Source organism: Phoenix dactylifera, chromosome 18 (assembly GCF_009389715.1).
Source record: "Phoenix dactylifera cultivar Barhee BC4 chromosome 18, palm_55x_up_171113_PBpolish2nd_filt_p, whole genome shotgun sequence".
In the NCBI taxonomy this organism is placed as follows: Eukaryota; Viridiplantae; Streptophyta; class Magnoliopsida; order Arecales; family Arecaceae; genus Phoenix; species Phoenix dactylifera.
In genome coordinates, this window is record NC_052409.1 from 1,191,823 (window position 1) to 1,212,547 (window position 20,725).

The following is a 20,725-nucleotide window of genomic DNA, read 5'->3' on the forward strand; positions in this document are numbered from 1 at the left end:
TAACACTGTAAAGGCAGTTAATATTAACCTCACGTTTTTGCCTTGTAAATAATGCATACTACGCCGTCTCTGTCGTTTCTGTCGCCGTGAGAGGCGAGGATCCCGAAAGTTGCGTGATCTGCTTGCCGACGAGGCCAGGGAAGGGAGGCGTTGTGGGCGCGCGCGTTCGTCAGTCTCGCGCAATGTTGATTGCACGCGAAACTAGGCAGAGCGAATGGGACGACAAGCTTTGAAGGCAAAGCGGTATCAACCGGACGCGTGTACGAATGCTGAACGTCGTGCGCTCCTGCGTAATCTCCGCTGGCATTTGCTTCCAATTTGCATACGTGCAGGACATCACATCCGCTCGTTTATGTTTTTATTTCCTTTTTTTTTATTCTTGCGTACGTGTACGACCTCCTTTCCTCTCGTTCCTGGTGTCTCTTCTCTGCACCGAAATGGATGAGATTCATATAAACAAGCAATTGTGATCAAAAGCAAGCACAAGGTAATAGCCTGGTGGTAAGGGAGCGATAATTCCGTCCAAATTGTCCGGATTCAAAACGCACGGACAAGGTAGCACTGGAGTGACGTACCCACACGTGAGGCGGTGAACCCAGTGAAGTGAGCCCACGGGTCGGAGAAGGCACGCGAAACCTGCGACCTGTATCGAACATTCCCTAGTGGAAGGGGGGCTCAGTAATGGGGTTGCCACGCGGGTGGGCTGGTCCCTCTCCCTCCCCTCCTATTTTTTACACCAAAAAAGCAAGCACAATCGTATGATTTATACAATATAAAAAATAAATTCTCAACTAAAAATAAATTATATTCTATACCAAATGCATCATCATAGTTGTGCACCGCACCAATTACGCATCTTCTTATTATAGATCAATTATAAATAAAGCCCATAAAAAGGAGACAATATGATTGATATGGTGTATAGTCATTTGTTATATGCAGATATAATTTTTCTTAGAAGAGGAAGACTAGCGCGAATCTTGTTCCTAAATGAAACAACAATTTCTCGCCCAGAGTCAACATCGTCACTTTGAAATCAAGCGCCAAGAGGTGATACCGATCATCAAAAAATGGGTGTCATACTCCATACATGCAGGTGAATGGGATCCCGTGCACCTGATGGGTTGAATGGATGATTGCAATGGTGTTAAGAGTATGGTTGCAGATTAATGAATCAAGATGTTTATGAACAGCTTAAGCAAACCCTAATAACATGCTTGTTCTGTTGGAAAGCAAGCTAGGCTAAAATTTTATTTAGAGTTTGAGCCATACATGAGCCAAACTTGAACACGTTTGACTTGTGAAAATTAAGCAGAAGCTTGAGCTACTCAACTCAAGTACCTGACAAGCTAAGCTTCGAGACTAATTCTCTTTCATATAATAAGTTGAACCGGAGCAACTTAGTACTGCTATGATTCATTCAATGATATAACTGCCAGTCAGAGATTTAAATCTGAATATTCAATAGATAGGTCTACATAGGTTGATTAATGCTCATAGCTTAGTATGCAATTCTGGATTTCAGTGATGACCAAGATTCCAACAGCAGCACATGGACTTGAGAAACATCTGATACGCTGGAAAGTTGAAATACTATGAACTGATATAATATAATATTTCTGTCTCCACCAAAAAAAAAAATAATTATAAGCTGATATGTGAATTTCAAAGTAACACCAAAAAAATAAGCAACGGGCAGAGTTGTGATCTCCCATTTCCGATGCAAGAGACTGGATTTGATTCAACCATACAACTCAACTGCGCTAAACCTTAATGTCAAACTATTTAGGGCTGGCTGTATGAATCCTTTTCTCATTTTAGGGGCAGACTTTCTACTAGATGCGGAGTTGAATCACACCCTCAAATAGCAAAAAAGAAAAAAAAATGGATTTCTGTCCTTTGATATATTATTTTGACATAATTCCCCAGAGTTTCTATATCTATTGTCCATTTCCTGCTTCCCATTAACATTCTTAACGGAGTTACAGAGGCAAATGCATTCATGAATAAAAAAAAAATCAAGAAAATATTATTTTATGAAGCAGAAGACGTCCACATTCATCATTGCCCAACATCTATCACACATACACACACTCAAATAAAAATAAAAATAAAATAATAAAAAATCATCCCAATAAACGGGCCAAAATCACTCCAGCATCCACTCTAAAAACCTCCAAACTATTTCTCAAGCTATAGTGTCAGCCAAGGATATCAACCCTTGTACAAAACTATAGTCCAGCAATTGTTTGCTTATGATGTTAGACCCACCAAACAGTTATTACTATTCACCAGACCCCATGAATCAAAAACACAACTTACCAGTCATATAACAGCTAAATTTTATTCAAGATCATTCTTTTGAAATCAAACTCCCGTATTTTTTCAGACATGGGCTAGCATTTCCTTTCTCACGAACCAGATCTTGTGTTTTCCTGCCATACGGTAAAATAAGGGGTGGTTGTGTGGAATCCTTGAATTAAGGGGACAAAGCAAAGAATGCAAGCTGAAGTATCCTGCTCATTTCATGGGACCCGTGTTCCAGCCAGCCAAAATAAATAGACAGAATTCAAAAGTTTTAGAGATGGGAGCATATGCACCAACTCTACTAAAAACCCAGAGTGATAAAACTATAAGATGATTTTAGAAACTTAAAAAGTCACTAGTTGTGCCAATCCACTCTTCAGATATTCAATTCTAATGGTTTCCATATTTATTGTAATACTTTAGTGCCCCATTTTCCAAATGTTATATGGGCTCCCGCTACTCAGCAATCAGATATCAAACAATATTACGACCAACTTAGCTGTGGGACGCCAAAGTGCTCATGCAGTTCACTACAAAGCTTTTGATTAACGTCTCTCCATTCCTTTAAAAAGAATTTGATATAATACTTTGGCAATTACAATTGAACTATAGCTACCAGATTCTCATATAAAGAAACTACATGTCATACATTTTTTGAAGTACAACCTAATGTATTCTTGGAGAAAACCATATACCTCGGGGTAGTCCAACCATTCTTGTGCTGCGCTGCAACATTTTTTTTCTGGAACATGGATTGTTTGTTTGACGGCTACATAATAATTTTGTTTGCACTCTCTGTATTAGAAAACTCCAAAAAGTGTAGCCACCGCAAAAATTAGAAATAGTAATCCACCAAAATAACCAACCTGATCATAGAAAATTCCATATCAACAGATATATGCATTTCCAGAACACAACATTCACTTGCAAGCATAAAACAAAGCAAGTAATAACCAAAAAATAAGTTTTAGTAGTTCTAACCAGTTTCTCTGAAATGTATTTGGCTAGAAAAGCTCCACCTAAAATTGCAATTGATGTTGCAAATAGGTGACCAGCAATGGCTCCACTAGCTACACCCCAAGGGGACTACAGAAAGAACATAAAATGGAAGTTAGTGACACTGTCCTACCTTAAAAAATGATGCTTGCCACAATAAATGATAGATATATGAAGTACAAAAGGTGCATTCACATGACCGCACCTGTGCAGCACCCAGAGCAATTGTAGCTAGCATTGACCTATCACCCCATTCCTGAAATTCATAATTAAAATTTTGGATGATGATAATCAATGAATGAATCAAAAGCTCATCTGTGACATTAGCATCGCCATGACATCATGCCAAGAACTTTATCCCTATTCTACTTCATATCTAAGCGCCGTTCGAGCTAACATAATGTGTACTTGTTCATTTTGATTTTTGAAAATGATGCATAAATATCAAAAATAGGTTGCTTACCGCGAAAAACACAAGGCTGAAAGACTTCCAAAGGAGTTCAAGAGGATTAGTGAGCTTCTTGGCTACCTGAAGGCATTCAACATGCCATTTATCACGTAAGAGCAAATGGTACAACAAGCAATTTCTTAAAATTAACAATTGTAGGAAACAAAATACTAACTATGTGAAGTCAATCTGGACTAAGGAGGATTACATAGAAAAGGAGGCTATTCTACTTACAGAGTATATGGGTAAGTAATCTATGTTGTCACAGAGCAAACTAGTAGATGTAAGTAGGTGATTTTCATACTTAACACTTCCCATGTTAACACCAAAAGGAAAAAAATGTTTGTCAAACCACAGAGGAGTAACCTCTGTCACAGAGACTTGTAACTGACATAGGTTTTAGACTAGGGTATGCCATATATGAAAAAATCATTATGATAGAGGACCTTGGCTCCATTTTGCTAACTGAGAATGAATACATGATAAAGTAAAGCATGAGTTTTGCATTTCCCACATTATCATTTGGCATGCACAAGCACGGCGTCTCCACTTCCACAAATTCACTTGATAAAAAAAATATTTATAGAAGAAAAAGGGAGGAAGGCTTCTCAGGCTCTGTAGGGCAGCTAACCTTTTCCTTCACAAGCTCCTCAGCTTCAACAAGCTCTCCAAGGTCAGAACTCTCTTTATTATTAGTATTTAAATATGATGGAAGTTCCCATGCATCTTTTATTGACTTGAGACCGAAGAATGTAAGAAGTGCCACTGCCGCATACTCTCCAATTGGCAAAGCTTAAAAAGTTCACATTGTAAGCAACATTACCAGTACCAGACATTTGAATTGATCAAAACAGAAACATGATAAGGAAATTATGCATTACAAAAATAAAAATCCATTGCACAAGATGTAGGAATTAGGAGATTAAGAGCATCTATCTGTTAAAATAAAAGTTGGATGACAGAAAAATTGTTTATGATATTTAAGCATCTAGTTAACTTCTAGAATGACTTACCTAGGAAAATAATATCCATTAATAGATTTCTCTAGACCTGAAATTTTTTTTTTCTTACTTCAAACTTAATTGATTTTTATCCTCTTGATTCCTCAATGGATATACCAATAGCTCATAACTTACTTGTCTGGAAATGTGCTGGTACAGAATGAAAAATCCGTCCTATCACCACGGATAAGACTGTCATAAGTGAAAGAGCACCCATTGATCCAAATAGAACCTGCTCATGGGCAAGAAGCCATAAATATAAAGAAAAAGAGCTCCAATATAGAAAAATATTAGTTAAATACACTTTCACAGGAGATAGCATAATAAAGCAAACAGTATGGCGATATTAACCTAAGGTTGAACTCCCATACTGCAAAATGTTGATTGTCTGATTTGCCATTTCTACATATTCCTAATTAGTCAATGAGTTACTGAACAGTTAGGCATGTCTTAGAACTAGCAATAAATGATGAATGTATCGCACTCCTCTTTCATAGTTTGCATATCCTTGAAGAATGGAGACTTCTCAGAGTTCTGTCTCGTTCATCATCAAGAAAAATGGTTGTACAAGATCCTGATGTACTCTATCCTTTAGGAGATTCAAGAATAATAATTATCTCCCTGAAAATGAATGGCTGATTAAGAGATGCAATCAAAATAAGTATTCTTAGTATCATGTTTAGGCATTAAGAATTTAGCTTATAGATCATTGTATGAACCCAAAGCAAGGAATCAAACTGTAAACCACTTTTGAGGAGTAGCAGAGGGGCTAGAAAGCCTTTAATATCATATATTCACATTACGTATTCCCATTATTGAAATTGTATAGATTGCGGCAGTCCTTGTGCCACCAACCATGGTAAATGAACAAAATAGCCAGTGAAAAACAATAACAATATGGGATTCCATGTTGATTATTTATGATGTAATGTGTTTACGTGTGTCTAAGTATGTCCAAATATGTACATAAACAGTATCATTTTGTTCAAAAGACAAAATTTAACTGCATGTTGGATCTCATCATCGATGCCTTTGTTCACTTTCAAACACTAAAACTGTTGTTAAGTTTCTCAAACAACACCCCCCCCCCCCTCCCCTTTTTCCCAACCCACCCACCCCAAACACACACAAAAAAAAGGGATAGATAAGTACAACAACTATTCAAACCGAAGCGACCACAACTAAAAAGATAAAACAAATATTAACAGGTTGGATGAAATACCAGTGCCTTGTCATATTGCATAGCCAACAATGCAGCAATGAAAAAAGTCTGCAACAACAATGAGCATCAAAGATATAATGATACTCTTCTTTGTATGAATAATAATCTAAAATACGGCAATTTTAGAAAGACGCATACTCAACAAATCAGGCCATAAAATTTCTGTCCAACACATCTTTAGAAATCTCAAAATTTCATCAATAGCATTAAAATATTCATAGAATTTGAAATTTTAAGGTAAATACTGATATAATATCACATCATGGAATGACTCAGTCTGCAAAAACAAGGGCATGCATTTTAAAAGATTCAGATGAGGGTAAATATAACTTAAAATGCTTACAATTTTCAACATGTGCCTATAGTCAGATGTCCCAGTTGGAATTCTAAAATTGACGAGCAACCACTTAGATGGACCATGCCCATTGGAATTGTGATATGAGCATCTGAAACTACATGGTTCAAAGTATTGATGATTCTATAATTTCTAAATGGTTTGTGACAAAATAATTCTGATATAGATAACTAAGCAACAAGCAAAAAAGCTACAAGCTTTATAGAAATCAACATCATTAAGCATTAGATTACAACTATAAACATTATAGAGGCATATGATTCAACCTCTATGCAAGATTCAGTATTGTACATATAATATTTTTTTATAAAAAATTGCCAACAAATTTTTATCTATATATTCATGAAGAAAGACTCAAGAAAATTTCTTCATTGTGAAAATCAAAACTCAGGAGCAAAGAAAATGACGATACGTAATCCAGGAGGTGCATGGCAATAAAAGCACACTACTTTTACCCTTTAAAATAATAATACGAGGGGCAAGAAAAGAACCCTACTTTTATACTTTAAATAAGCAATAGTTGTAGGAAATGAGTTAGAGAATGAACTGAACATAATCAATGTTGAAGTACGCGCACATACTCAAGAACAAATAACAGTTTGGCAAGCTATTGCTGTCGTAATTATGAATAAGTAGTTCTTGATGTAAAATAGTTCAAGTAGTCTTTCATAAGAACAGATAGAGGAAAGAAACAAGTTGATGTGAGTTGATCACCTTGTCTCCAATTTCAGAAACAAATATCAATGTGAATGCAGCAGTGAAGCCTGATTTTGCGAGTGCCGCCACAAGTGCAGACGGGCCTCCCTTCGAGAAAGCAACAAGTGAAAATGCTAATGCGCACACAAGGAGCACAGCAGCAATAGATAGCTGGTAACGAACTCCTGAAAGAGGCTTCCCTCTGCCATTTCATAAGTTATACATGAGCTTGCTCTGTCATTTGTATACACTACTGAAAAAGATTATAGCTGTTTTTTACTGCTGATGAAAAGGAAAATATGAGCACTTAGAATTAAAGAAGAACAACTCACGATCTAGATGAAGTCTCACTCATAGAACCATCCATGAGATTCCTGCGTCTCTCTGTTTCTCGTTCTCCTCCATAGCTCCCATCTCCGATATTGACATTGGATGCTTGAGCTCTGATTATATGACTTGTTGATTTCGACCTTGGTATGCATCTATATCTTACTGCAAACAAGCAAACTTTTACTAATTTTACAACCGTTATTTCTGAAACGATAACTTGCTATCATATTGCAAAAAGTAGATATACAGGGAGGAAAAAAAGAGAAGCTACAGAGATTTTCATTTTTTTTTTCAACACACGTACACACACACACTATCGAACAAAGCAAAGACTTGAACTTTTAACATCATCTATGATGAAATTGCAAGCTTCTTCTACTTAATTTCATTTATCTGTACATAGAAACGCATGTTACGAGATCAAAATAGCTTCAGGAATTGCAAAGACAGTAGATTTACCTTTGAGAACTAAGAAATTTGTTATCAAAGAGGGTAGAATTACAAACTTCTAGCAATGCATATAATGAAACTGGGAGGTTCTACTTTAGACTCCGCAACTGATCTTTTGAAATTAAAGAGGGAAGAAGAATTATTTACCAAAAAAGAAAAAAAAAAGAGGGAAGAAGAACAAAGAAGGAGTAGCCTTACAGGAGATGGAATTCCTCCGGGATCTCCGATCGAGATGATAGGGGGACGAGCCGAAGAAGGTTAGAGGAGGGGATCTCCCACTGGAGAGCACCTGGATCTGGAGATTGCCGCCTAGCATCTTCTCCTTCTCGGCTTATTGCCCAGATTAGAAATCCCTTTTTATCCGCCCTCAACTGTAACCCTAAACCTCATTATTGTTTTCTTTCGTTCTTTCTTTCTTTCTTTTAATTTAATCTTGTTTGTGCGAATTTTATTTTTTATTAGTGTTAAATATACGTTCAAAGAGAGCACTAGCAGCCGGAACAAGGAGGGAGAGCAAAGATGAAGCTCAGTCGCTAAAATTTCAATTGCAAGGACGGAGTTTTTCGAGAGGGAGCTTCCACAATCGGCCACGTGTTGGATTAAAGAGAAGAGTGCGTCAAGAGGGGATCAAGCCATAGGCTCCGGGTACTGAGAAATATGGTGAGCAATCCACGCCCCTGCACGCGTACTTTAATAGTTCCAAGCAAAAGGCAAATCAAATGCATATTGCACGCCAAAGATATTTCTTTAATTACAAAAAAAAAGATATTTTTTTTTTAAAAAAAAAACGTCCCAGGTTCCTTCATCGGTTTAGGTGTTCGCTTCATGGATCACTCCCCTCTGTTTAGCAAAGTTGAATTTCTAAACATCCAGATATCCATGTCTCACTCAAAAAAAAAAATAAAAAAAATTAAAAAAAAAAAACAGACAAGAGGAGTGAGAGGTGGTTATTGGAAATATGGATGAACAACTGAAACATGAAAACCTGTGAGGATTTTCATTGGAGAAGTCTTAATTTCTATTTTCAGAAATTTAGATTAAAATTTTTTAATTATATTTTCTCTATCCTTTTGTTAGTAGCATCAAAGGAAAATATAAGGTATTTTGACTTATAATACGAACAAATGTATTTTGACTTGAATAAGTTAACATCATGTTAAATTTCTTTCAAATTCCTTGTTTCTCGTAGAGTTGAAAAAGCATAATAATAGACTGCTTGGTCTAATCTTTTTTTCTCAAAAGAAAAGGTTTAAAGGGTATAACGTTTAAACTTGGGACCACATTGATGCTGATATATAAGAAGGAAACAATTAATAAACATGGTTACATACTTAGAAAAATATTATTTTTATGGAAAAGAAAAATAATATCAAAAGTAATTTAGTAAATTATTTTTTACAATTATGGTCAATAATCTCTTTTGTGCACTATGTTATAAAATTGAAAATTGTTATATTTAAAATATATGAGCAAGGACATGAGAGAGAGAAAGAGAGAGACTCACGAAAGCAAGGGTTTATGGTGTTGCCAGTGAAAAATTACACCACGGGGAATCATTCATCTCACTTACATTGGTCAAAATCAGTTTCCAGACGCTCTTATTTACCAGAAGACGTCAGGAATTCATTTCGCATTGAGCATAGATAGCCCAGGAATTTACTTCCAACTAGCATCTTCTCATAGAGCTTACATGCTCTTGTCAACAGTCTCCATCCAGTCACCATTCTTCTCTCACAGATTTAGGCCCTTGTCTCTTTTGCTCTGGCCTCTTCTTAGATTTGCTTCCATTCTCCTGCAACTTCTTTTTCTTTGTTTCAGGTGATACCCAAGCATAATCTGGGGGTATCATGAAAGGGTCCTGGATATTTTCAACACGGTTGCTGGGTCCTGATGATTTTGATGGTTTCTGACGGGAGGACCCCTTCATCCACTGAAGCCATGAACTTGAGGGCAGATTTTTACTAGGGTATTTCTTCTCAGGACTTGAAGAAGGTGTGGAGAAATCTTCCAATGGTTGTAAATCTTCAAACTTAGTAAATGTGACCAGGACTCTGATGGTAGGGACAACTGGAATGGCAACCTGAAAATAACTATCATTTACTCAGGGACTACATGAAAGCACGTCGGAAATAAAATGATTGGGAGATTAGTAAATTTATAGGAAGCAAAAGAGCGCGAAGGGAAATGCAAAGTTACAGAATCTAACACATGATAATCCATTGCTGGATTTCCTGACCTGCATCGAACTAGATAAAATGGGCATGGAGTATGAGATTAAAGATAACAGACCTGCTTTGAGCCTAGTCCACACTAGGCGAAATATCCAATACAGAAAGCATAGCACTGGTAATTGACCATGGGTTCACAAGCATCCAACAGTCCATGCATACCTCTTCAAACAATAAGCAAAGCCCAGTCATTTACAGTTCACCCCACGGATACTTGTGTCAAATTTTCAAGGTTGCTTGTGACAACCTGATTTAAAAACAAAATCTGGTCTGAAACAGGGTAACAAAACAAGAATCACTAAAACTTTGCAACCACAAGAATCTGAGTGATCATTAGCATCATCTAATTGGTTGTTCAATGATCCTATCATAAAATAAGCTAGCCATTCAAACATTTATACAATAACCAAGCAAAAAAGTTTTTACTACAAAAAAGGGAAGCTTTAAATGCCTCTTCCTACCCTTAATAAATCCGAAACCGAACCAACAATCTATAAAAGCCGCTTGAAATCAACCTGAAAAATTCGATTCAATTTGGTTCGTAGGGTTGATATTCAATGGGCTAGCCTAAGTCTAAACATAAAAAATTTTATTTATATAGGGTTGATATTCAATAGACTAGACTAAATAGGTTGGACTAAATCTAAACATAAAAATTTTATTTTTTATATAAAAAATATAAGAAAAATTTAAAAACAAAATTTATATGTATGGACATATATAGGTTGGGTTGGGTCATGATTTGAATTAGATTTTTTGAAAACTTAAACCAAAATCGAATTGAATTTTTTTGATTCAAGACGGTTTCATATCAAAATCAAACCAAATTAAAAATAAAAAAATCATGGATACCCTTCCAAATATCTAAATATCATGGCGGCGGCGGCGCCGGGGGGGGGGGGGGGGGGGGGGGGGTGGCGGGGCGGTGGGAGGAAATGTAAGAATAGTAACGTCATTTCAAATTTTTATTTTATTTTTAATTAATATAAATATAATTTTTTTAACACCGTTAAAACAACCGTTATATTAGGGGTATTTGTACAATAACAGAGTTTTACGAGGATATACATGCAACTATCAATTTTGAAAGGGTATTCACGCAAAATTCGATATTTAGAAGGATATCCATGCAAAAAACCCTAAAAAATAATATAAACCAAATTGAACAGACCGGTTCAAATTGGGTTCGCACTTTGGTTGATTTTTTGCACACCACTATTAATAATGTAGCACTCTTAAAAAATGCGAAGTACCATGGCCATGCCAGTTATTTCTATATGTTATACATTCCTCTTTAATTGTGGTTGCCAGCCATCACAACTGTCCTGTCAAATAGCACCATCCAATGTGGATTAGTTCCAATTTTGACTCAAGAAACAGAGCAAACTTTCTCCCGTTGAACTACCCAAGTGTTATTTCACAAGCCATGCTTCTGTAACACAATCCTGTTCACCATACCTGCTTTATATCTTAAACTAATAATAAAATCCTAGTTACCTACCTCCTAACAATAACCTTCTACAGAATATAAAAACTTCTTACATAACTGGTACTCCATTCATTCCTTTCCCTGGGGCCTGGTGGTGCATGCTTTTACCACTTGGGACACCTCCAACCCCTAGAATAACCCCCAGCCAATCCCAAAATTACAGGTCATGCAAACAAAACCTGAGAAGCTGACTAAAGAGCCCAAAGGGCCAACTCAATTGACAGACTTAAGCCCCGCAAACATTTCCAGCCAATCTGCCATTTGCTCAGCTTGACCACAGATGTGAGAAATCATAAGGGCATAGAGAGAGTTCAAACAGTCCCACACAAAGGCGGCATCCAATGGATTCAGACTAGAGTCTTGCAATCAAAATAATACCAAAGGTAAGCATAACAGAGTTCTCTAATTCTGCATTCAAGGATAGACAGCACCATCCCTCCTCAAACTCCACGTATTGCAGCCATGAGAATAGACAGAAATATGATATGCAAGTTCTGCTGCACTAAATTTGCACAAATTTGCCTCAAGCCTGAAATCAATAATAGCTCTAGCCATATGTATGTTCATAGCCCTATCAAACTTAGCTGCAAAATTCTAAAGTTTAAACACATCTCTAAAGGTGAACCAATTATGGTCCGTGAATAAAGAATCTTTTTTCCAAGTTCATCAATGGAGAATCTTTTTTCCTCGTTCTCCAATATCTATCAGGTAAGACCTATAGAAAATTAGCGGTTTTTGACAATTTATCGGTTCATACCACAAGGATGACGCGTACATATCGCATAACCAGTCCATCTGCCTAGAACTAGCATTTCTCTAACATCTACTTAGGCTATTTATTTATTTGGTTGCTCCTCCTTCCAAGGTAGTTCAATAGAAGCAAGGAAAAAGAGTCATCCACCTATCAAGAAGAGCACCTAATATAATGAGGCTGCAGGGAATGACTGTTCTGGCTATGAAAGTGCAAATAGGAGCTTTATGTTGTTATCTGAGGAATTTCTGATGTTCCAATTTTTGAAGATTACCTTTCCAGACATGGATTAACAAAAAAGGTATGTAGAGGACTTGTCAAAAAATGACTACGCGACGATGGAAAGCTATGCACGCAAAGGTGGGGGAGCCACAAGCAGTTTCTTGTGTAAGGAACAAAAGGTCCATACATATTGAGAGGGATATGGAAAATAGTTTGCTGATTAACACAATCGCTGTTTTAGAATTCCATCTCAAATTGATATACTAGTGACATCCACTATAAAAACGAAAAATTATATTAGAAACGCCAAGCATTTATCAACCATCAAAAACTTAAACATCTTCCATTTTTTCTACTCAGGGTACTAGCACACAATTCAGAGTGATCAATTACTTGTCTTGCAATCACAAATTATTTTCTCTGAAGACAAAAGCTGTCTAAAAATCAAGATAAAAGTTGACTATTTGAAGCATGCATCTTCCACTAAAACATACTGATAGCAACACGTAGAGATCTATCTAAAGAAACAAGATGCCACAAAAAGAATTGGCCGATACCATGACAATTCACAGAAATGGCAGATGCTAATCTACAGATGTTCGCAAAAGACATGACCTGCTCCAGCTAACAAGATGAAACTACATCTAGCAATTAAAGAAAGATGCAGCAACGGTTATCATCACAAGCAATGGATAAAGAGACTGTTTGCCGAGCAAGTCATTAAATTAAAGATAAGTAAAAGACCCATGCAACATATATCATTATGACATACCTTGACTGGAAAAGTCCCGGAAGGAAGTTTCGTAGTAAGTAGTTCTCTCAAGCGACGTACAGCCTTCACCTTATTTGAAAGTATGTCAAGCAGCGGCAGAAGCTCCTCAGTCCTCAGTGGAAAGTTGGGGGATAGCCAGAAAACAGGAGTCAAACCTCTCTTAAACTCGCTCTCCCGGTTACCTTCTTTCCGTCGACCCCCATTCGCCGAATTCGCTGAAGATTTCTTCGAATCCCTGTCCCTTGCCTCTTTTAGGACCTCCCTTCTGCAGGCAATCTCTATGGAATGCCTTCCCTGACTACTACGAGCCCTAGATGGAGAATCCCCAAGGAGGTCGCTCACCTTCTCATCTATACAAAGCGAGCTTCTTGGTGGTGCCATCTTCTGCTGCAAATCCTGGTTGTGATTATTTTGATCCCCCTTCTTTCCCCGGTTCCCGAGCCACCGTTTCTTGTCTTGCTTCCTCCCACCATTGCCACAGCTACTCGCATCCTCGACCGGAATTTCTCTCGGCTCGTAGCAACTCTGCCGGTGCCCGACGAAGTCATCGGAGATATCTTCGTCGATCGCATCCGGTGACTCCATTTTCAAAGCGATTTCCAATTGCTTCCGCTCTTCGGCGTTCAAGATATCCTCGTACTCATCGTTCTCCGTCTCATTGTCATTGGAAGAAGAGACGACGGCCTCCTCATCGTTGGCCGCCGCCACACGGGGGACGCGCCGGGACTTGACGCTCACGACCACATGATGCATCTCATACACCTTCGCCTTCCACGAGCCGACGGCCTCCGAGCGCTCCTGCCGCCTCCAGGTCAGCTGCGGCAGCAGCACCGCCCGCGCCACGTCGATGCCCGGCCGGCAGATATTGGTCTCGGACATGGCCGAGATTTCCTGCTGGACCTCGGCGTTGCTCGCCGGCGCCCCGGCGGCATCGAGAGCATTCACCACCTCCTTATCCTTATGCGAGACGATGCACAGCGATCCGGAGGACACGTTGCCGTCCTCCGAGCCCTCCCCGAGGAAGAGAACGCTCTGGTCGGCCCGCTGAATCTTGAACCCGTCGAATCCGGAGAGCGTCATGTCGGCCCGCAGATTGGAGCCCCTCTTCCAGATCTTGTAGGTATCGGAGGGGGCGATTCTTGAGACAAAAGGGATGACGGAGCTCTCGAAATGGAAGGTGATCTCCATGTAGAAGTCTCTCATCCTCCGCATGGTGGCGATGAGACGGGGGAGGCGGCGGCACCACTTAGCCCAGGCCTGGGGCTGGCGGTGGCGGACGATGATGCGGGCGATTTGCTCCTCGCCGGCGCAGATGGCCTCGTGGAGGGCGCTCCAGCCCTTCTCGTTGTGGAGGCTCCAGTCGGCGCCGGCGGCCATCAGGAGCTCGGCGGCGGAGGCGTCGCCAAGGCGGACAGCGAGGTGGAGAGGGGTCTCGCGGTTAGGGACGTCGCGGCGGTCGAGAGCGGCGGAGATGGCGTCGGCCTTGGCCTCCTCGGCGAAGGAGTCCGCCTCGGTGCCGATCTCGGAGGGCTCGGCGAGGCGGGGAAGGAAGGAGATGATGGACTTGAGGGCGTCGTAATCGCGGGCCAGGACGGCCTCGTGGGCAGGGCTGTGCGAGTACATGGACGCATCGATTCCGTCCATGCTTGCTTTCTTTTCTTTTCTTCTCTAGAGAGGGAACTAACAAGCTTCCCTCTTCAGCCCAATGATAACGTAATTTTCCCCAAGAAAGAAGTTAAAAGATTGAAACCAAGAACTGGGTTTACATAAATATATAGAGAGAGATGAAGGTCAAACTATGAGAATATATGGATAGAGAAAGAAGAGAGGAATCAAGAAAGGGATGGAATGGAATAAGGGGAGTTGTTAAAGGAAAGAAAAGGAAACGGAAGAGGAGGTAACGTAGAGAAAGAAATTTACATTGCCCTTTGTCTGGCGTTCTTCACTTTGGCGGAGGAGGCGGCGGCGGCGGCGGAGGCTGGAATTGGACGTGGATAGAGAACAAAGAGATAGAGGGAGGGAAGAAGTGCGAGGGACGGAGAGGAATGCCATGCTCCCCCGGCCGAAGACCACCCAGAAAGTATACCGACCCATTTTTATAAAGTACTGCTTGACGTACTTTTTAACGTACCGCGAACGAGCACAGAACAGGATTTAAGATTTTTATTTTATTTTATTTTATTGGGTGGGTAGGCTGCTCAAACTGCTCTCACATGCGTGCATAACCAGCTACATTACTACAGAGTGCAAAAAAAACTAAATATTGCTGGGACCATAAACTCTTCGAAATGTTGAGCAACGAAGGAGGCAATCCAATCATCAGTTTGGTTTGCCTCCCGAAGGACGTGTCTGACTTGGATAGCCCGAGACTTCCGTAGCATCCGACGCATGTTGTACAGTAGCGGATGCTCCACCTCCTTCCGTCCCTTTGCCTAGAGGAGATCAATCAAGACAGAGGAATCCCCCTCCAGAATAATCCTGTCTGCCCCCAGCACATATCTCGCATGAGATAGCCCCTTCCATGCCACCCCGAGCTCCGCTCTAAATGTCGAGGCCTCAAAGGAACGACATCCCCCTGCAGCAATTAGTCTAGAGCTATGGTCTCTGATCACAAATGCCACACCTACCCAATCTCCACTGGCGTACAGGCTCCCATCGAAATTGACCTTAAAACGGCTAGGAGGTGAGGGCTCCCAAGAGACAAAAACAAACTTGGGCGCTATAGTAGCAAAGGGGGGTCCCAGATGTCCCTAGCCATCACCGGTGAATACAGCCCAAAACACTCAATGGTCTGCACTACCTAATGGAGTGCCCGCTCAACTACAGCCCTCAGTGGGACTCTCCTCTCCTCAAGGACTCTGGTGTTCCTGTCTAGCCAAATATGATAAGCCAAGTAGACCGCAGCAATACCCCACCCCGCAGTGCCCAGTGATCGAACGGCAGATCTCACCTGCCGAAGAAAGTCCTCTTTAACAAAACCGAATCCTGAGAGGGAGAACGATGCTCTCCTCCAAACCTGGGCAGCCCGTGGGCACTCAAACAAAACATGACTGATAGTCTCCACCGAATCAAGACTGTCCACACACAGCGGCGAAATCGTGACCCCTCTCCTAGCCAGCATGCTCCTAGTCGGCAGGCAGTCTTAGACCACCTTCCAGATGAATAATACCACACGTGGGTGAACCCGTATCCTCCAGATCTAGCTCCCATCACAACGCCTGACCATCCACCCCTCATCACAACATGGATATCAGCCGCCCTCACCCCGGCTAACCGAGTTGCCGCCTACGCCAGTCTATCCTGTCCACCCAGGGGTATCAGAATGGCAAGTATCCTCTCCACAAACTGTGCCCCAAAAACCTCGCGGATCAAGGGCTCATCCCACCAGCCCTCTCTGGGAACCATTATATCGCAAACTTTGAGACCAGCCAGTCTCGCAGAGTCCACCATCGTCAACATTCTGCACAGCGGAAGCTCCACCTACCCTCCAAAACGTCAATGGACTGCCCATCGCCAACTATCCACCTGATTGCCGGTAGCACCACCTAGGTAGAGGAACAGATCTCCCGCCAAATATAGGAACAATGACGCCCAGCCCGAAACTCCCCTCCGGACGGGAAAGCACCATACTTAGCCCTCATCAGGGCGCTCCATAAGATGTCCGGCTCCAAGATAAACCTGGCCGCCCGCCACGCTGCTAGGATCTCACGCCTCGCCCGTAATGACAGGACCCCCAGCCCACCATATCTGAGCGACTGACAGACAACCTCCCATGCCATCAGATGAATGCCACATCTATCGTCTTGTCTAGAAGTTTGAACATCACCCGGGTTCGTCGTGGAAGAATCCCAAATTTGGATAGTCGAGGTTGTTTGTATCGATCTATTTCATGACCGGTAACAACTCGAAGCACTTTTTGTTCTACTTCTGTTTGCATCTCGAACTTTTATATTTTTCATACAAGAGTCTTCACTTTTGAGTTTTCCTTAAAGTCAACTTCAATGGATATGTGCTTGATAGTGGCAGAATAGATGGTGCAGACTCCGTCATCAGAAGCTCGGACTCCAGAGTAGTTGCTACTCGCGGGTGCTAAATCTTCGACACCTTTATTCTGAAGGCAGAGTTGAGAGCGGCATGGGCTGGCATGGATTATGTACGGAATGTTCTGCAGGTCCAAGTGGTCCCGCTTAAAGATGACTTGACCATAATGATCGGCTAAATCCAGAAGGGCATCGGTGGTATAGATGGGTGCCACCCCTGCTCTGGAACATCTGAGCCATAGTGAGAAGCGATGTTGTGTTCTACGTTGGGCATGTTTACAGAAAGGCTAATGGGGCTGCGGATTGAATGGCCTCATACGTGCCGATCACTCCGAGAAATCCTATGGGTCGGGGAAGAGGAGCTGCCTAAAGCACTAAGTGATGTGTTATTTTGTGACTTTGTTTTTTGATATATTCATATTAAAAGCATATGAGCCATCTGATGTCATTTTATTTAGATTGTAAAAAATTGAATCTAAAAATACATGAATCATTTTCCAGTTTCATATTCTTTTCCCTGTTCACAGAAGTTTGGGCCGGCGGGTTCCTTGTTTATTTTCTCAGTTCTCATCGACGGAATATGACAATTTTGCCAGCAAAACAGCTGGGTTACTTAGCTCGTTCCTTTGGGTGGCATCGTAAGAGGAAGCCTGTCATTTTCCCGATTTTTCAGTTTCCCCTTCGCCCAATTTCTAATAAGAGGGCAAGGTAGGGGGGCGTGCAAGGGAGAGGAGACAACGGTCGTCGAGGACACGTCTCCGATCCCAGATTCCCCGGCCACGGAGCAATCGTAGTACGGCGCGTGTCGACTGAAATATTTGCTGTTTGATGTTCAATACGAGTTAGCGAGAGTTAATTATCTGATATCCGAAATCGACCGTGGTCCGCGAGGATTTCGTCCACCGACCGGTGCATTTTTGGACAACGTGTCTCTCGGGCTTGAAAGGTACTCGCACCGAAGTACAGTCACATCTACGATTTAAAAACAGTTCACGTTTTCAGAGTCATGGTATACGTGTTGGTCGCACAACTGTGAGTAAATTATTCTGCTGTTCCGGCTCCACAGCTGAGCTGAAAGTAGCCTCTAGCGAGTGAAACAGAGTCCAACGATCAGACGGTCAAGGTCTCTCCGCGCTTTTAATTTTCGCAAGTTTTAATTCCGTGGTCGTCAAAACGTTTGGTTAGGCTTCTTCCCATACTCACATCGTGGCTGACGGAGAGCAAGACTAGGTACAAAAGAACTTGGAATTATTGGGCGAGTCGGAGAGAAGACTGCAGAGTGTCCCATTTCTTTTTTTTGGGAAGGGACAATGATGCCTCCGTTCCTCCTTTGTCTTCTTCAAACAAAAGCGCTTGAGCTACGTCAGTGAGAGGATTGGTGTGTTAGGATGAAAAGCAGTACCACTCAAAAATGACTCGGCTATTTTATTCAAATTTATATAACTCATTTTATTTGGATTTGTAAAAAATAGAATCGAGATATACTAAAAATACACGAATCATTTTCTAGTTTCATATTCTTTTCCCTATTTACTAAGATTTGGGCAAGTGGTTCCTTGTCTACTTTCGCAGTTTTCATCAATGGAATATGACTGCTTGTTACTGGCCCGAACGACAAAACAGTCGGCTCCAGCGATTCAGAGGATTCTGGATAAGTACCATATAGTGTCCGGACAGCAGTTCAATTTGGCGAAATCAGCTATCTATTTCAGCCCGAAGATCCACCCAAGAGTGAGGACGTCTATTAATGGCAGCTATGCAGGGCAGATTGCACCCCTGTGGAGCAGGGCATCGATGCAAACTAGAGAGTTGGTAGACGAGTGCTTTGTTGATGATGGGTAAAGTCATATTGGTGAGGTCAGTTTTGACTTTAATCCCTATTTATCTGTTATCCCATATCTTGGTGCCTTTCGCAGCATTGCGGAGTATGGAGTGACAGTTTAGGAGCTTCCTCTTGGGGAGACATGGGGGCAGTAGTGGCGTTCATCTATTGGCATGCGACACCATCTGTCAGTCGACCAGCAGTGGGTGCTGAGGGTCCACTCTTTGATCGAGCGACGAGAGATCTTCATGACTAGGTTGGCAACCAGGTTTCTTATGAAGCGGGAGAGTATCTAGGGCGCTCTGATAAGGGCCAATGGAGATCTGACTAACCCGACAGTCTTCTGTATAGGCCGTCGCAGCTCCTTCATCTGGAGAGAGATTTGTACTCACGCCCTAGAGGTACCAGAGATCAGATGGGAGATTGGGGAAGGGCTAGCCATCGACATCTTGGAGGACAGCTGGCTTTTTAAAGTGCCATTGAGTAGCTAGCCTACCTTGAAGGGGTGCAAAGTCTACAATTTGTTTACTCCTAGTAGGTGGGCATGGGACGAGAACCTCTTCTGACGAATTTCTGAGGATAGGCTGGCTGTCACTGCCAATCCCTACTGGAGAGGCTGCGGACAGAAGGGTCTAGAGTGTGACTGGGAGGTTAGAGGTGAGGGCCCGGGACTTTCTCCGGGTGGTCAGGAGGTCTACAGCTCGGCAGATTGATGGAGGATGAATCTAAAGGCTCCGCATCCACCCACGAGTTGCCTTGTTTATCCGGAAGGTGGCGTGGGAGTGCTTGGCTACCAGAGGTGTGCTAGCTCGATGAGGGATAAACATCTCTCTAGACTGCGTGGACTACCTAGAGGAGAAGGAGACTATTTTCCATGTCCTCATGGAATGCCCGAGAGATGCCCATATCTAGGGGTACGCCATGAGCCCCCATGACCCTCGGCGGAGGTGGACGTCTATTGAGGACTTCTTGCATTTTCTGGAGACCTTGCGGAGACCTGACCGAGAGGAACCAAGAATCACAATTGCCTACCTAGCCTATCATTGTTGGTTAGATAGAAATGTCTGGGTCTTCGAGGACAATAGAGTGCATCTGAGACAGGTGGCAGACAATGCTCTTCTTCATGCGGCGGAGGTCATCTACACCACCACGCCATCGTCCCTCGGGATGGCCAGAGAAATCTGGGGGCCCCCTTTCGCTCTTGCAACGCCTAGGACCGTGTTGGTCTCATGGGCCCCACCTTCTAGTTTTCTCAAGGTGAACTTCGATGGGAGTATTGGCGAGGAAGAGTGCACAGAAGGCATGGGATTTATCATCAGGGACCATGATGTCAGGCTGGTAGCGGCTGGGGGTCGACGGATCTTTGACACGTTCGCGGTCTGTGCCAAGCTCAGAGCTGCATGAGAGAGTATCACCTATATAAAGCGTATGCTGGGGGTTGATCGCATCCTCCTTGAGGGAGATTCGGCCATGGTAATTGAGTGGATCAGGGGTTGGGGATGTGGCACTAGCTCTAGACTGCTACTCTATAACATTCGTAGGTTTTTAGATGTTTGTGGTCTTTTGCGAGCCTCACATGTTTATAGGAAAGCGAAT

At 41.8% G+C, this 20,725-nt stretch overlaps 2 protein-coding genes across 4 annotated transcripts; both read right to left on the minus strand.

Annotated features, from left to right (window-relative positions):
* Positions 1 to 2,846: 2,846 nt before the first annotated feature.
* LOC103706974 (GDT1-like protein 2, chloroplastic) lies at positions 2,847 to 8,457 on the minus strand. The gene is made up of 10 exons (XM_008791273.3): positions 8,004 to 8,457; positions 7,358 to 7,517; positions 7,044 to 7,227; positions 5,975 to 6,022; positions 4,888 to 4,984; positions 4,383 to 4,543; positions 3,767 to 3,832; positions 3,509 to 3,559; positions 3,289 to 3,393; positions 2,847 to 3,173 (listed from the first exon to the last, which is right to left on the minus strand). Exons 1-10 carry the CDS (start codon positions 8,119 to 8,121, stop codon positions 3,108 to 3,110), a joined length of 1,056 nt encoding a protein of 351 aa, XP_008789495.2. The 5' UTR covers positions 8,122 to 8,457; the 3' UTR covers positions 2,847 to 3,107.
* Positions 8,458 to 9,302: 845 nt separating this feature from the next.
* LOC103706975 (ankyrin repeat domain-containing protein 13C-A-like) lies at positions 9,303 to 15,313 on the minus strand. Of its 3 annotated transcripts, none has more exons than XR_003385694.2 (3): positions 13,268 to 15,313; positions 10,095 to 10,197; positions 9,745 to 9,885 (listed from the first exon to the last, which is right to left on the minus strand). XR_003385694.2 is itself a non-coding variant. In XM_008791274.4 (2 exons), the coding sequence occupies exons 1-2, from the start codon at positions 14,909 to 14,911 to the stop codon at positions 9,523 to 9,525; spliced, it is 2,007 nt and encodes a 668-aa protein (XP_008789496.2). In that variant the 5' UTR covers positions 14,912 to 15,313; the 3' UTR covers positions 9,303 to 9,522. The 3 variants fall into 3 exon arrangements, 1 of the variants encoding a protein (XP_008789496.2); XR_003385693.2 differs by having other exon boundaries at positions 9,840 to 9,885; positions 10,095 to 10,280; XM_008791274.4 differs by lacking the exon at positions 10,095 to 10,197 and having other exon boundaries at positions 9,303 to 9,885.
* Between the last annotated feature and the right edge of the window lie 5,412 nt (positions 15,314 to 20,725).